The sequence below is a fragment of the Sceloporus occidentalis genome, unplaced genomic scaffold (genome assembly GCF_023333645.1).
Source record: "Sceloporus occidentalis isolate IW3139 unplaced genomic scaffold, rSceOcc1.0.p SCAF_5, whole genome shotgun sequence".
In the NCBI taxonomy this organism is placed as follows: Eukaryota; Metazoa; Chordata; class Lepidosauria; order Squamata; family Phrynosomatidae; genus Sceloporus; species Sceloporus occidentalis.
The window spans coordinates 112,234,936-112,249,029 of NW_028316985.1; the positions used below are offsets into that span (position 1 = coordinate 112,234,936).

The 14,094-nt window shown below is 38.1% G+C and overlaps 1 protein-coding gene across 3 annotated transcripts in view; it reads right to left on the bottom strand.

Moving 5' to 3' along the window:
* Positions 1–14,094, bottom strand: part of ARAP2 (ArfGAP with RhoGAP domain, ankyrin repeat and PH domain 2) — a 138,078-nt gene that overhangs the window by 80,024 nt on the left and 43,960 nt on the right. For all 3 annotated transcript variants that reach the window (XR_016281281.1, XM_089525069.1, XM_089525070.1), the window contains exons 6-9: positions 13,573–13,926; positions 12,966–13,035; positions 9,508–9,628; positions 2,939–3,117 (exon numbers count right to left, since the gene is read on the bottom strand). Coding sequence is in view for 2 of the 3 variants with exons in the window: in XM_089525069.1 (XP_089381195.1) it covers positions 2,939–3,117; positions 9,508–9,628; positions 12,966–13,035; positions 13,573–13,926 (724 nt within the window). In the remaining variant the exon portion in view is untranslated. The remainder of the gene's footprint in view (positions 1–2,938; positions 3,118–9,507; positions 9,629–12,965; positions 13,036–13,572; positions 13,927–14,094) is intronic.

Below are 14,094 nucleotides of genomic sequence, written 5' to 3' on the forward strand. Positions count from 1 at the left end.
ACCTTTATTAATTTAGCTGAAGTGTCAGCTCCAGTCAGTCATTCCTTTGTTTATTTCCCTCCCTCCCTCCATCCCTCTTCCTCTCCCTCTCCTTATGACCAAGGATGGAATCCAAGGGCAGTAGCCCCAATCCAACCCAAAGTAGTTTCCACACAGCTCCTGCAATTCCCACCAGCTCTGCAAAGAAAGTTACCAAGGAAGTTTCCTATCCCAGGAAGTTACCAAGAAATATGAAGGCTCAGTAAAAAAGAAAAAAAGAAAGAAAAAGAATTGGTTAATTATTTTTTTTAGGAGGGATGTGTTTTTCCTCATTTTTTGTAGGCATTTATTTTTCTGGACACATCCTCCAACATGTCCAAATCTCATTTTTTTTAATGTTATTCTTCCTGTTTTACCATCCACTATTGGTGCAGGCAGTTTCAGAAAGGTAACTTCATGTGTCATGCTTTTGAAGATGGTAATCACTGACCATCAACACTGGTTAGTCAAACACCAACCTACCCTCTTCCCCACAGATGAACAAGTAAAAACGAAAACAATCAAAGTCTGGGGACAGACGGAAGGGTACACGGACAATTTAAAGCCTCTATGCAGCCCACCACTGCTCCCTCTGAAGATGACCGGGCCCTCAGGAACACTGCCCTCTTTTCCACCCTGCCCAGCAACTGACCTGGAAGTGACAGGTGTTTCCATATTTCTACTTTTGTTACAATGTCCTGCTGAAATATTCACACATATCCTTTGACTTTTCAACATTGTGTTGTGTTACAACCTGCAAATGAAATGGACTTAAGTGGCATTCCTACCACTTGAAATTTGCAAGACAGTCAACAGTTCAGCTCCTATTTTAGCATCCACTGTTAGTGGGTGCACTTGATTCAGACAAGCTTCAGCTTGTAAACTGTTCACTGAAGCAGGCTTTAAATGCTGGGTGCTACTTATTTCTTAACCTTACTAACCATAATCTTATTGATGTATTTTTCATTGATTTTCAATTTGTTCTTATAGCATATTGTGTTTTGAGCACTATTTGTAGTAGAAATCCTTGGTACAAATTGAACCTTACATGGTAAGACCATATAGATTCACTGTGTGCATATACATTTATACAGGCTACATAATCCAACCTGCTTTCTCAAAAAATGCATGTGGTGGTGGTGGTTTAAAGAAAAATCCAACCAATGATCATAAAGATGATTTTAAGGGGAAAAAATACAACCATGACCATAAAGTGAAGAAACTAATGAATAAAAATCAGAAAAGAGTTATAACCAGCAAGTTTGAAAAAGCAAATTGGCACTTTCTTTTCACCAATAGGAAACTGTAAATATAACCTTTTCAAGCCTAACAAGGAAAACATGTAATCAGACATGCTCAGGACAGGTTTAGAATGATACTGTTTACCTCATATGAGAAATTGTTCATATGGCTCTAATAGAGAGATAGTAATGTTTAAAAGTACATACAGCAATTGCTCATCTACATACCTCTAAATGGTGGTATGATGCTAGGGGCAAAATGTTGTTTATTTCATTCTTGCACAAATAGACAAAAAATTCAAAGGTTGTCCTCACAAATGAGAAGATTTTGAGACATATTGCACATTTTTAGTAATTGTTTCCATTTGAAGAATATGTAAAGTTTATTTTTGTACAAAATTGATTTTTTTTTTGTTTTGTTTTTTTGTTATTGCAAACATGGGTGTCACTGTGTTCAGACGCATGGGGATAGGATGTGGAAAAGTAAGAAGATGCTTTTTATTTCTATATGAAGCTGCTTTAAACAAAAGTGAGAATGTTGGTTTCTGCAACCAGCAATTTCACTTTTGGGTAATAGCTGCACTATTTCTCCAAGGTCTCAAGCAGAAGTATTTTCCAGTATCTCTGTATACTACCTTTACAACTGGGGATTACAGATGAACTAATCTGTTTATGTTTTCGTGTTGTTTAGAAACTCTATGTTTGGGGATGGCATGGAGGGCTATAGAGAGAAAGGAAGCAAAAAAAAAAAAAACCATTCTGGAATGCTTGGAAGTATCAACTAGAATGATGTTGGATTCAGGCCAAAATCCCTTACAATACACATTTGGTTATACTTGTTTTGTATTGTTTTGTTTTTGGAGAACTGCATCAGAAAATTCACAGAAGTGTGAAAAGCAAAGTAACTGTTTTCTGGTTTGCAGAGTGAATTGGGAAGTGCAAATTAGAAAGGTGCAGATAAAATTTCTGCTGGAACTGGTGGGGCTTGAACCTCATACCTCATACGTATGTGCTCAACCACAGAGCTATGTCTCATCTTCTATAGCACACATTATCTAATGTGTCCATTGCCTTCAAATACATACACAGCCATCACGTCTAAGCCCAGAAGCAGATGAATGGTCTCCATCCATCCCAACTGCCACGACCACAGAGGGAAAGAAGAAGCAGGCACAGTTCCATTGTGCCTAAGCCCAAAAGCAGATGAAAGTCCCAAGTCAAAGAGGGAGAGAAGAAGAGGCAGCATCTGCTGGAGTTAATCCTGTGTCCCATTCCCTTTTCCTTATGTGCCATGTCTTGGTTAGATTGTAAAACTGAGGGTAGGAAACTGTCGAATTAACAATCTGTAAACTGCTCAGTGAGCCTTTGTGACTGAAGAGAGGGGTATAAATATTCTAAATAAATAAACTTGCTTCATCAGTCCACATGGTTGATACATTCTTATAATGACCCACATATAATGAAACATATTTACCCAAGGCCACCAGATTAAAATCTATAGCTAAATGCAAAATTTTAATAACAAAAAAACAACAACAAAAAACCTAAAACAGTATTATTTCAACTTTAAGACTAATGGATTTCTTTCAGCTTGCGCTTTCATGAATTTCAAGCCGCTTATTCAACTGCAAAGCCGTGTTCCCCAAATCGAGTCTTCCCATAAGTAACATTATTATTACCTGGTCATTTTTGCAGATCCATACATTGTTTCCTTGCAACAAGGTAAAGATTTTATTTTTGTAACCTTTCAGTTCCAGATATCCACTTTTATCAGGAGAGACAGTGGTTCGCGCTCGAGAGATGTCAGGTTGTGACTGTAAAGCACCAAGTATTGTACTGATCCAGTCGTTTCTCTCATCTCAGGAAAAGAAACAAAAGTGTTACAAGAAAGCAAATGTACACATAGTGTATTAATGAGATGTTGGTGCTGAATATTAGTAGGGTTTTTCCATGATTTTCAGTTTCATTATTACTGTTCTGAGCCTTGCGTTCTATTGGAAATCATAGGGGTCATTCCCACTTGTAGGTTGAATCAAATCCTGATTTGCTCTTGCTGCCTTTTGAAATTCGATTCCAAAAGGACCTATTTCCTATTGGGTCCTATTTTTTTAATCACCTTTTTGATGATGGGAACAATATTTGCCCTCCTCTTAATCAAGAATGTTCTCCAAGCTCAAACATTATAGAACCTTTGAGATTGTATCTGGAAACTCCTTTGGTGTTCTTGGAGACATTTAATCTGGCTCTAGAAACCTGCATTTGTTTAAAACAGCTGAAGATGTCCTTAAATCATTTCAGCTGCAGTACCCTCACTACATCATTTATTCTATTTTTAACAGGGTGAGCATAGTTCTTCATGAAGGCAAAGTAGGTATTGAGCAATTCTATCCATCACCCATTAGCATTACACCATTTTCTCCACACTGCAGACATATCACTTCATCTTATTCAAAACATAGCCCCAATCTTTTTATTATTATTATCTTTAACCTCTCTTGCAGGTCTGAGCTCTAGGCCTCTTGACCTTCTCTCTAGAAATATTGTTTGTATGGTTCTTTCATGATTTGCCCCTTCCATTTTTACAGTTTCTTACACTGTACATTTCAGCTCCTTATGCATTCAACCTGGTTTCTTCAGAACCTCTCTTTTCTTTCTGATCAGAATTTTTGCAGCTGTGCCTTCAATATCTCACGTTTAAGAAATTCCTATCCATCATGAACTCCCTTCTCTTTGAAAATCTCCAATCATAGGTTCTTGCCCACTGTTTTCTTAAGTTTATTCAAATCAGTTTTTGTAAAGTTCAGATGATATATCTAACTATGTTTGGCTTTGCTTTCTGCACAAGAGGATCTGATCACTCCTATCTATGGGTGCTCTACAGATGGGTGCCATGGGGTGCCGTCGTTACATGCGAGGGGCGGCGCTTCCAGACGCCCCTCACCCCTTGACGCAATGGATGCTTAGCGTCCGCACGTCGCAACACCATTGTGACATAGTGAGTGCGCCATTGGCACACTGCGGCGTCACAATCGCGCAACAAAAACAACCTGATTTTTGCGGGTTCTTTTTGCTGCGCGAGTAAGCTATGCGGTTTGTCCCCTGCAGCTTCCTCGTGCAGCAAAACAAGGTGTGGGCAGACCGCCCTTTTTGGGTGATCTGTACCCCACCTATATATCCCATTCCTTTCACCCTAATGAACTTTTTTTTCTTGTTGGCTAGGATGAGATTGTAGGTAATCACATACACACACACCTGGTCACTTCACACATCATTTGTAAAATCAAATTGTTAGCATAGCTAGAAAGGCATTTGCTAGTCCTTACATTCTTGGCACAGTTTGACTTTTAAGAGATATCAGAGTCTGGAAGTCATCTACATTTCTCCTTTTTGAATGTTTTGTAGTCTGTTTTAGGAAGGCATCAGCCAAGTCTTCCACCTGGCTATGAGGATCATAGCAGCTTCTCCCTTCTCCTATAATTTTTATCCAAACAGCCTACCTTCCATTCTCCTAAACATGCATCTCCTCATAGGCATACGAATCCATTACATCAGTTGTTGGCAACTTGTGGAGGGCAAGGAATTCCTTCCTGATCCCAACCATAGGCCACACCAATCTATTTATTCTGCCTCCCACACACAATACTTCTTCCTATAGCCATATATCAGCCAAAATGACAACCAGAAGGAGTACAGCGGGCCATGAAATCTGCTGGGATTTGGTTCCAGGACCTCTCATGGATGTGCAAGTCCCATTAAATACAATGGATAGTAAAATGGTGTCACTTCCCTAAAATAGCAAAATCAAGGTTTTCTTTTGGGAATTTATGTATCTTTTGAATATTTTCAAGCCATGGATGCTTGACTCTGTGGATGAAGAATCTGTGGAGATGGAGGGAAACTGTATAATGTAATTTCTGGTTGTAATTTTGGTTGCTATACTGCATATTAGGGGGTGGGGTGAGGGAGGATATTTTGTGTCTTTTCAATGCACTTTGGGCTATTGGGGTTTTTTTGTGAAAATTGCATCATTTTTTAAATTGTATACAGTATATATGGCTTTAGGAGTAATACAAGTGGATTTGGGGGATAACTTATTCTCCATTTCTGCTATACATATATAATGCTATTCCTCCCGTCCTCCTGTTTGATCCATTCCTTTTAATAAGTTATGCCCTTTCCAGTCATGAGTCTGTTCACACCAGATTTCAATTATGTCTATTGAATTGCATTTGTCTTCCTGTTTTAAATGTTCACAATTCTTTTATTTCTCATGATATGTGCATTATTGGAAAGACTTCTGTAACCACGGGTCACTCCCCTAGAAAAGTGAAGAACTAAGTGAAGAAATGGATACTAAAAATAAATGAACTAAGAGAAACCGACAGAATATGATTAACAATAATTATTGGAGAGATTTGAAAGAGAATGGTCCCCAGTCTTACACTACTGGGAAAAGATATGGAGGATGAGGAAGGATTTGTTAAGATATTAAAATAACTAACACATACAAGTAAAATGTAGAAAGAGATAGTCAAAAAATCAGGAATTCATAAGAACAATGATGGCTAATGAGAATTCACCATTGTAATAGGAAAAAAAAAGGGTGAATTGACAGAAAGCTAAAACAAAAGCAATACTGATGCAGAGGAGAGGTTCAGAAAATGGTTCGCTATATATTTATTGAAAAAACTTAGATGAACAAAGATATTTTTTGTAATAGAACAATTTAGATGCGAAATAGCTAAAAAGGGCATTATCATAATTTGAAAATGGGAAAGTTAAGACAACAGAAAGAAATCTATACAGTAGAATATTACTAATGGAAGTCAAAAGGAAATGAATGCAGCAACTAACTATGAATACTCTGTAAGAGTCCTGTTCCTTATATTTTTATTTTATGTTTGAAGTAATACTAATAAAAAGATATTTAAAAAAAAATGAACTAGCTAAGTCTTGTCTATGCAATAACAAAGTTAACTCTAAATCCGCTGGCTTCTAAGGGAATGAGAAAAATTTGCTCTTTTAAAAAAACAGTAAGGCACAGAGCAAGTAATACAAGTGAAGTCACTGTGGGTACCTACAGTATATAAAACAAACAAACAAAAACCCATAAAATGACAGAAATATCTTAATGAGGAAGTAAAACTCTGAACAAGAACTATTTAAACAAAAGCAGAGCAGCAATTTAACATGCATGCAGTCAACAAGGAAGAAATGCCTTCTGAATAAAAATTCCCTCTACTTGGCAGAAGAAGATTATCACTACAAAGGGCTAGGCAACCTCTCTGAGGAGGCATTCAATAATGTGGGTATCATGACAGAGAAGGCACAATGTCCTCACCTCCATAAAAGGAAAGATCCAAAGCAGAGCATCACCCACAGATCTAAGGGAACTGAGAAGAGAGGTGGTTTTATGTTACCTTTGAATGCAGTATCTAAGTACTACATATGCATTACACATAGCATGTGGTCTTGCTCACCATTGACTTATCTGTTACAAGTCTGACTTAACAACGCAATAGAAAGCATTCCTAAGAATCTTTAGACATTACAGTTCCATAATGAGAAGTCTTCAGTCCAATTTTTCTTAATGTGTTTGCATGCAAATTATTTCAACGGTAAATGGGACCCCTAGAATCCTATGAACTTCACCAGTGACAGTAAAATTCTATGGATGTGAACAGCTGAAATGTTTCATAGCAGGCTCCCCTGTCAATATTCCCTGGCTAGTTGATTTTTCCCATCTGCCATACATAATAATTCAAGCTGTACACAATCATCTTTCTTATTGATTCTGCATCACACAGTCCAAAAGGTTAATAAAAATGAACAGAAGAGCAAACATCCTGTGCTCCTTTTCTGTGTTCAAAATTTAGCTAACATATCTGGAAACAAAAAAAAAATGACAATATATACTCTCTCTCTCTCTCTCTCTCTCTCTCTCTCTCTCTCTCTCTCTCGGGTATGTGTGCATGTAAGCATGTGCATGTTCGCATTTACTACAGACTCCTATATATCACAAAGAAAGCCTAAATCAAATTTTCTTCACACTCATGCCCTCAACCTAGCATTGTTTTTTTGTCAGTATTACACTGAACAGTAACTTAGAGCAGATGGATGAAACCACAGCTTTTAAGTGGTGCTAATAACAGCTAAAGAAAGTCCACAGAAACTCCACTTTATACCATTTCATTAAAATACTTGTAATCCAGAAGTTCTGAAAACTGATAAACTCTCAGTTCCCCCCCCCCCCCCGCAAAACCTATTGTATTTAATGGGACTTAAGCATCCACGGATTTTGTAATCCACGAGGGGTCCTGGAACCAAACCCCAGTAGATAACAGGGGCCCACTGTATTACAGTTTTGATTAGCTTTCAGTGACAGTTCTGAATGTATTTTCCTTTTTTACCCACCTTAATTTTTCTTCCAGAAAGGAGAGAAACACAGGGAGATACATAAATACAAATTATGTGATATCACTAAATCGTATAGGTCCCCATTTTATTGGCTGCCACTTGCAGAACATAGCAGACTCACACTAATTATCAGGGATGAGAAATATGTGGCCCCCAAATATTGTTGAAGTGCAATCTCCATGATCCCTCTCATTGGCATGACTGGCACAACTGGATGAAGCTGAGAGTTTCAGTTCAACAAAACCTGGAAGAACACAAATTCTCCATTCCTTCTGTAAATCAGTAACATAAAGTTCCACAGAAATCAAAAGAGCTTCAGTATTTAATCCTCTATGTACGTTTTATACTGCTGGAGAGTAAAAAGGTGACCCTTCTCAGTGGCTTTATTTAAGCTTCCCAGCACAGTTGTATCAACATAGTACATCCAAAGAACTCAGCACTGTATAATGGTTCAAAGGACAGGCTAACACTGGAAAGCTCTGGTTCAAATCCCTACTCAGCTTTGCTCCCCACAGAGTGGTCTTTCGCCTGGCTACTTACTGTCACCCTAACCTACCACCCAGGACAATTGCAAGGATAAGACAAATGAGTTTAAACAACTTGGAGACTTCTCTGAGTTTGATGAAGGGCAGGTTAAAAAATGTTATGTGATCACTTGGCACCAAATCACCAGATTTCTTTTTCAGACTTTGTTGTAAACATAAAAGTACAAGCTCTGTTTTATCCTTTGAACTTATTCAAGTTTATTTGTTTCTTATTTTGGCACCACTGTTCTCACAACAGGCTGCAGATTGGACAAGGTGCCACTTCTTCACCACTGTCTTCTATTTATTCACCTCTGTTTCCAGGGTCTATCTACACCACTGCCTAGTGAGGGAGGGCAAAGAAAATAGGTGCCACTTCCTCCTTTTGCTCCTATAACTGCTTACACTCTTGTAGACAACAGAAGAAAAGACAGCAGCAGCAGGGAATAATAGCAACAGAGGGCTGGTAGCAGAGCCCTTCCCAGGGCATGGGTCTCAGCAGATGCCTGGCAATGCCAGTCCATAATACCAGTCCTAACCACTATCCTTGTTTGTTCTATATCAACAATACATTAACAGAGGAGATCTGGAAATGGGGAGCTGTTGTTTTTCCAGTGGCAGCAGCACATTTTATGGGATATCTAGCTCTCACCTTACAGCTGTATTATGCAAATCATTAAAAAAACAAACACTTGATTCATCTGTGCCTCTAAAGTCCTTGTTCTTACTCTAGTTTGACAGTTGTTGGCTGTCTGTTCTATAAGGCTTTCAATAAGACTACTGTCAGGCCTATGGGAAATCTTTTAAGGACCATAGATTAAGAAACATTGTAAGCTCTAGACAAAGATCAGCTGTACAATAGCTATACATGAGATCCTGACATTGCATTCTAGGACTAAGACAAGCTACCCCAGGGGCTGGGGGGGAAACTGTATGACAAATTGCCTGTATTTTTTCCTTAAGCACAGAAAACTCAATACAGCCAAAACCTCCTGAGGTCTGTGATCAGTACAGGAATAAACATTAGTTGCATCGAGTTCATCTTGAATACGTTACTAAGGGAACCCAACAACAGATTTCTTTTTCAGACTTTGTTGTGGACATAAAATTACAAGTTGTATTTTATTCCTTGAACTGGAAACAAGGCTTGTACAGCTTCTCAAGAAATAGCATCCACTGAATCTATGCCTAGCAGTGGAAGCCACCAATAAAATTTGTGCAATATAAAATCCCGGAAAAAAAAAGGGGGGGGGGGAATCATCAAACAGTACAACCAACCACACCCCCTAAAAACATATGTGACTTACCTTCCTTTTCAGCCCGGAAGACAAATATCCTGTGTGAAGTAACAACTTCAAATTTGTTGTCCCCATGACTTCTAACTGTAGATATAGCAGAGAGGAGGATTATTCCCTTGGAGTATACCTCCTGCAGTAAAAACAACAGAAACAGCCAACGAAGGCAAGGGTTACTAAAGGCTCATGGCAAAATAGGCCTTTAATACAATACTCGTCATCAGAAAGCATGGTACTCAGTCATAGAAACAAAAATACCTGCAGGCCAGGCCTACTATTAGGCTGGCTGAAGTAGTTCCCTTACTCAACAGCTTTTGGGTGTCATGAAAAGGTAAATAATTGCTTGGTATTTATAATGTGATAATTACATTTTTCTTCCAACAACCCTTATGTAACTTGAGAGATTTTCTTCTTCAGATACCAAAATAATATGCCTGGCTTTAGCTATAATCCATTCTTGATTGCAGAGGAACCGTTTGCTGCTCAACCTATGGTTCAAAGCATTTGAGACCAGATTTGTCTGTTTCTGGCTGTTATCTGCATACTGTTTTCTCATGTACACTGCAGTTGTTCACTTTTTGTGACATTTGTCATTTTGGTTTGACTCCCCAATAGGAAACACACAAAAAAAGGCAAGAAAGAGCAGGATGATTCTGGAGATATGGGTGTGAGATATGTGACTTACAACTGTATCAGGGACTCCTGCTTTTTTCCTTTCTTTTAAAAAAGTTATGTTTTCAAAAATATGTTTTAAAAGGTGTTGGTGCTGGCACTACCGATAGCACTGTGGAGGTGGCCAGAGTTTAGCTGCTGTTGCTGCTGCTTAAGCTGCCACAAATTTTAAACAGAAAAAGTAAACAAAAGATCAAAGGTTTTAAAAAAGGACAGGCACTTTCCAAGGGGCGCACAGCTCCCCCACCCTCAATGGGTTGCATTCCCTGTTATCTTCCTAGAAGTAATATTCCAGAAACCAGATGGTTTGGGGGATGGTTTTCTGTTGTTCTGGGGCAGTTCCTTCCAAAACAGTGCCAACATGAGAATTATGTCTTTGGGGGGAAAACGATTTCAGGATTTCGAAAGTTAATGAGGCTGGGAACCACATGGGACCCTCCTAGGGCCACAAAATTCTCCCTCCTGTTTTAATATGATGAAAAGATGAAATAGGTTCCACACAATGCCATCATAACTCCTTTAAAAAGTCAGAATGCAACATTAAAACAGCGGCAATGCCCCCATCCCTATTCTTGACTTGAGATCTTCTCTTTTCACTTTTTTCTTCACTGTTCACACAAACAAGGAGGCATGCATTCATTGAAGCAGTACTTGCCACCAGAGTCCAATCTCTTCCTCTGCCTTGAGCCTTGCCACCCCCAAAGATCCATTCTACATGCTTCAAAACTTCTGAATTGAAATACTTATATTTACACTTCAGAGGAGAATAATAAACTAAAGACAACTATGAAAAAAATGCTATCAAAATGACTGTGTTTTGGTGAATGTGCAGCTGTACAAACAATCTTGACTGAGCAGCATGAGGACAGCATTTTGTATCAGCAAAAACAGACAGCAGATGTGTATGAGAGAGAGAGAATGTGTGAACATATGTACACATTTACATACTTGCATATGTTCAAACATATTCCTACATTCCTTACTTTTTCAGAAAGAAAGATACATGAAGCATCATTCCTGTGTATTCCATCTCACTGATCTAATACAAATTACAAAAACCCCAGTAGCTCTCTTTTTTGAAATTATGTCCTGGTTTCTACAGGCATCTACTGACTAGATCTGGTACTACAACTACATTACACTCACAAGAAATATCCAGTATAGGTTATATGTTGTTTAGAGTTCTGTGGTCTCTCCTTTACCACCTAAATACTCTGTGTTCAGAAATATATCTAGTTCAAATAAATAGAACTGTTTGTTGTTGTTGTTTAAAAAAACAGTGTCTTGTCTACAGTCAGACCTCCTTATCCACAATTTTTTTTATCCATGGATTCGAGCATCCACAGCTTGAAAATACTCAAAAAAGTATAAATTCCAAATAGCAAGGCTTGATTTTCCCTTTTATGTAAGATACACCATTTTGCTATGCCGTTGTATTTAATGGGACTTGAGCATCCACAGATTTTGTTATCCACGGCGGGTCCTGGAACCAAACCACAGTGGATTCCAAGGGCCCACTGTATTATAGAATGACACTTTCTACTAGTCTTTTAAAAAAAGAAATGATAAGGGTTTCACTTTCAGTTTCCAATTTAATAAGAATTTTAATGTTCATTCATACAAAGGCAGCTAACAAAATAGTTTGAAGAAAGTTGATCAAAGAGAATATTATGTTTTAAATGTCTTATGATTCTATTTTGACTTGTTTTTAATTTGTATTTTTCACATACAAATTTAGTTTAATTGTTTAACGTTTTACTAAGAGTAGTGGTTTTAAAAATTATATACCACCTTTGGTTCTATGCTGGGAGAAAGGTGGGATGTAAATCAAAAAAGAGAAAGAAAGAAAGAAAGAAAGAAAGAAAGAAAGAGCAGGAAAGTCTGAAATCAATAATAATGAAGGTTTTGCACAGAGGAATAAACACTGTGGGGTCACTGTTCTGAAATGGTAGATGAGAATTCTGCCAGATAACTGCCAGATTGCTGCAATTTATTACACTGTTCATGTTGTAAAGTCAAGGAAGGGAAGAGCACAGCAGCAGCTTGTTGTGTACCTTCAAGCCTTTTCCAACTTATTATGACCCCAAGGCTAACCTACTATGGGATTTTCTTGGCAAGATTTCTTCAGAGGGGGTTTGTCTTTGTCTTCCTCTGAGACTAAGAGACTGTGACTTGCCCAAAATCACCCAGTGGCTTTCCCTGGCATTCAAACTTTGGTCTCCAGAGTCATACCTCAAATGAATACATCACATTGGTATATTAGAACATATTCTGTGTGCAAATTTCATGCGGAAGAACATCTGTGGAAAAATACTGTTTTTTGAGCAGATATGTTTTCTGTGCCAAAAGTAGCAATTTGGGGCATACTAAAAGTAGATTTGCTGGCAATTTTTCTGATCTCTTTGTAAAGGGATTAATTTGGGTATTACCATATGTTGCTTTTATCCAAAAGAAGAGATTATTGTTTTCCATAAGAAAAAAGGAGAGGATCAAGACACTACAAACTGAGACTATATTTTAGTGTGCCTGTACTTATTTTTATTATTGTATGCCTTTCCAATATTGTGATTTTAAGTGACTAACCACCCAAACTGATGGATATAATATTTCAAACAAAACTTCAGTATAAGGGTTTTGGTGCTCTTTGGGATGTCTGTGTAATGGCTTCGTTTGGGCCTTCAATAAAGTAGGAGTAGATAGTGTGTATTTCTCTTCCTTCTACCCCCCAATGTGCACCTAGGTGCATATTAATAGGCATTTGTGGTTGAATATATGTTACTCAGCTAATGCAAACTTACCTTGTCATTGTTGTAATAAGAAATACTGTCACCGTCAAATTTCACCCAACGCTTCTGAAACACATGCTTTCTGCAAAGGGAGGGGGAAAAAACTTCTTTGTGTATCTTAGGGTTAAATACATAGGAGTCCCTGTTAGATAAGACCAAAAGCCTGTCTAGTCCAGTATTCCATTCTTACAGTTTCCTAGCAGGACATGAGTGCAGGAGCACCCTATCAGCTGACATTCAGAGATACACAAAGCTGTCGAAAGGCTTTAATTCTATCCACGCTGTCCTGCGAGTAGGCCCCAATGAACACTGTGGAAGTTTAAACACATATATTGTTGGTCTATTATTTTTGCTACACTTGTTCTGTCCATTAACTCTTCAATCCAATGCATAAATGCAACAAAGAGAGAGAAATCAACATCAATCCCCCTTCTAGGGAAAAGGGAGTAGACATAATATAATACTATAGAATTACATAGGAGGAGAGATGTCTTCCAGATTTTGACTACCATTCCCATAAGTCCTTCCCAAACCCCTAAACAGCAGGAGGGCTCATATTTTCCCAGTCCAGTTTAAACAAGTTCTATTAACCAATGTTGTATTCTTTTCTACAACATACCCCTGTGGAGACAGTTTATCCAGCCATCCTCCTTTGACTCTCTTTGTTGCTGGTCCATAAAAGCAGGCATAGGGTGATATTGAGTCTCTAGAGTTATTAACGGATTCATCATTGCCACCATGGTGAGGGAATTGCATCTCTTCTTTAGCAATGAGGTCCAAATTCCCTCTTTTCAACTCTCCTTGTGATGCCTTATATTTTCCTCTTCGTGCATACTGAATATATCCTTTCACTGAGGAGTATTCAGATTCACCAGCAAATCTGTTCAGTGAGGCAAATTTATCTTCTTGCACCAACAATTCACTGTGTGATACATCATCAGAGATTTTCTGAAGTTGATTATTACTGAAAGTACTGAAAAGAACAAAGCAGGAAAAGTAATGCTATCCCTCCCTTGCTCAATCATGCTCTTTGTAATAGGGCAATAATTGGAAGCAATTGATACATAACAGCAAAATATCTTGTATGTATGTCATAAACCATAAAAGTTTACTTAACCAACTAAAATTCATCATGCATTTT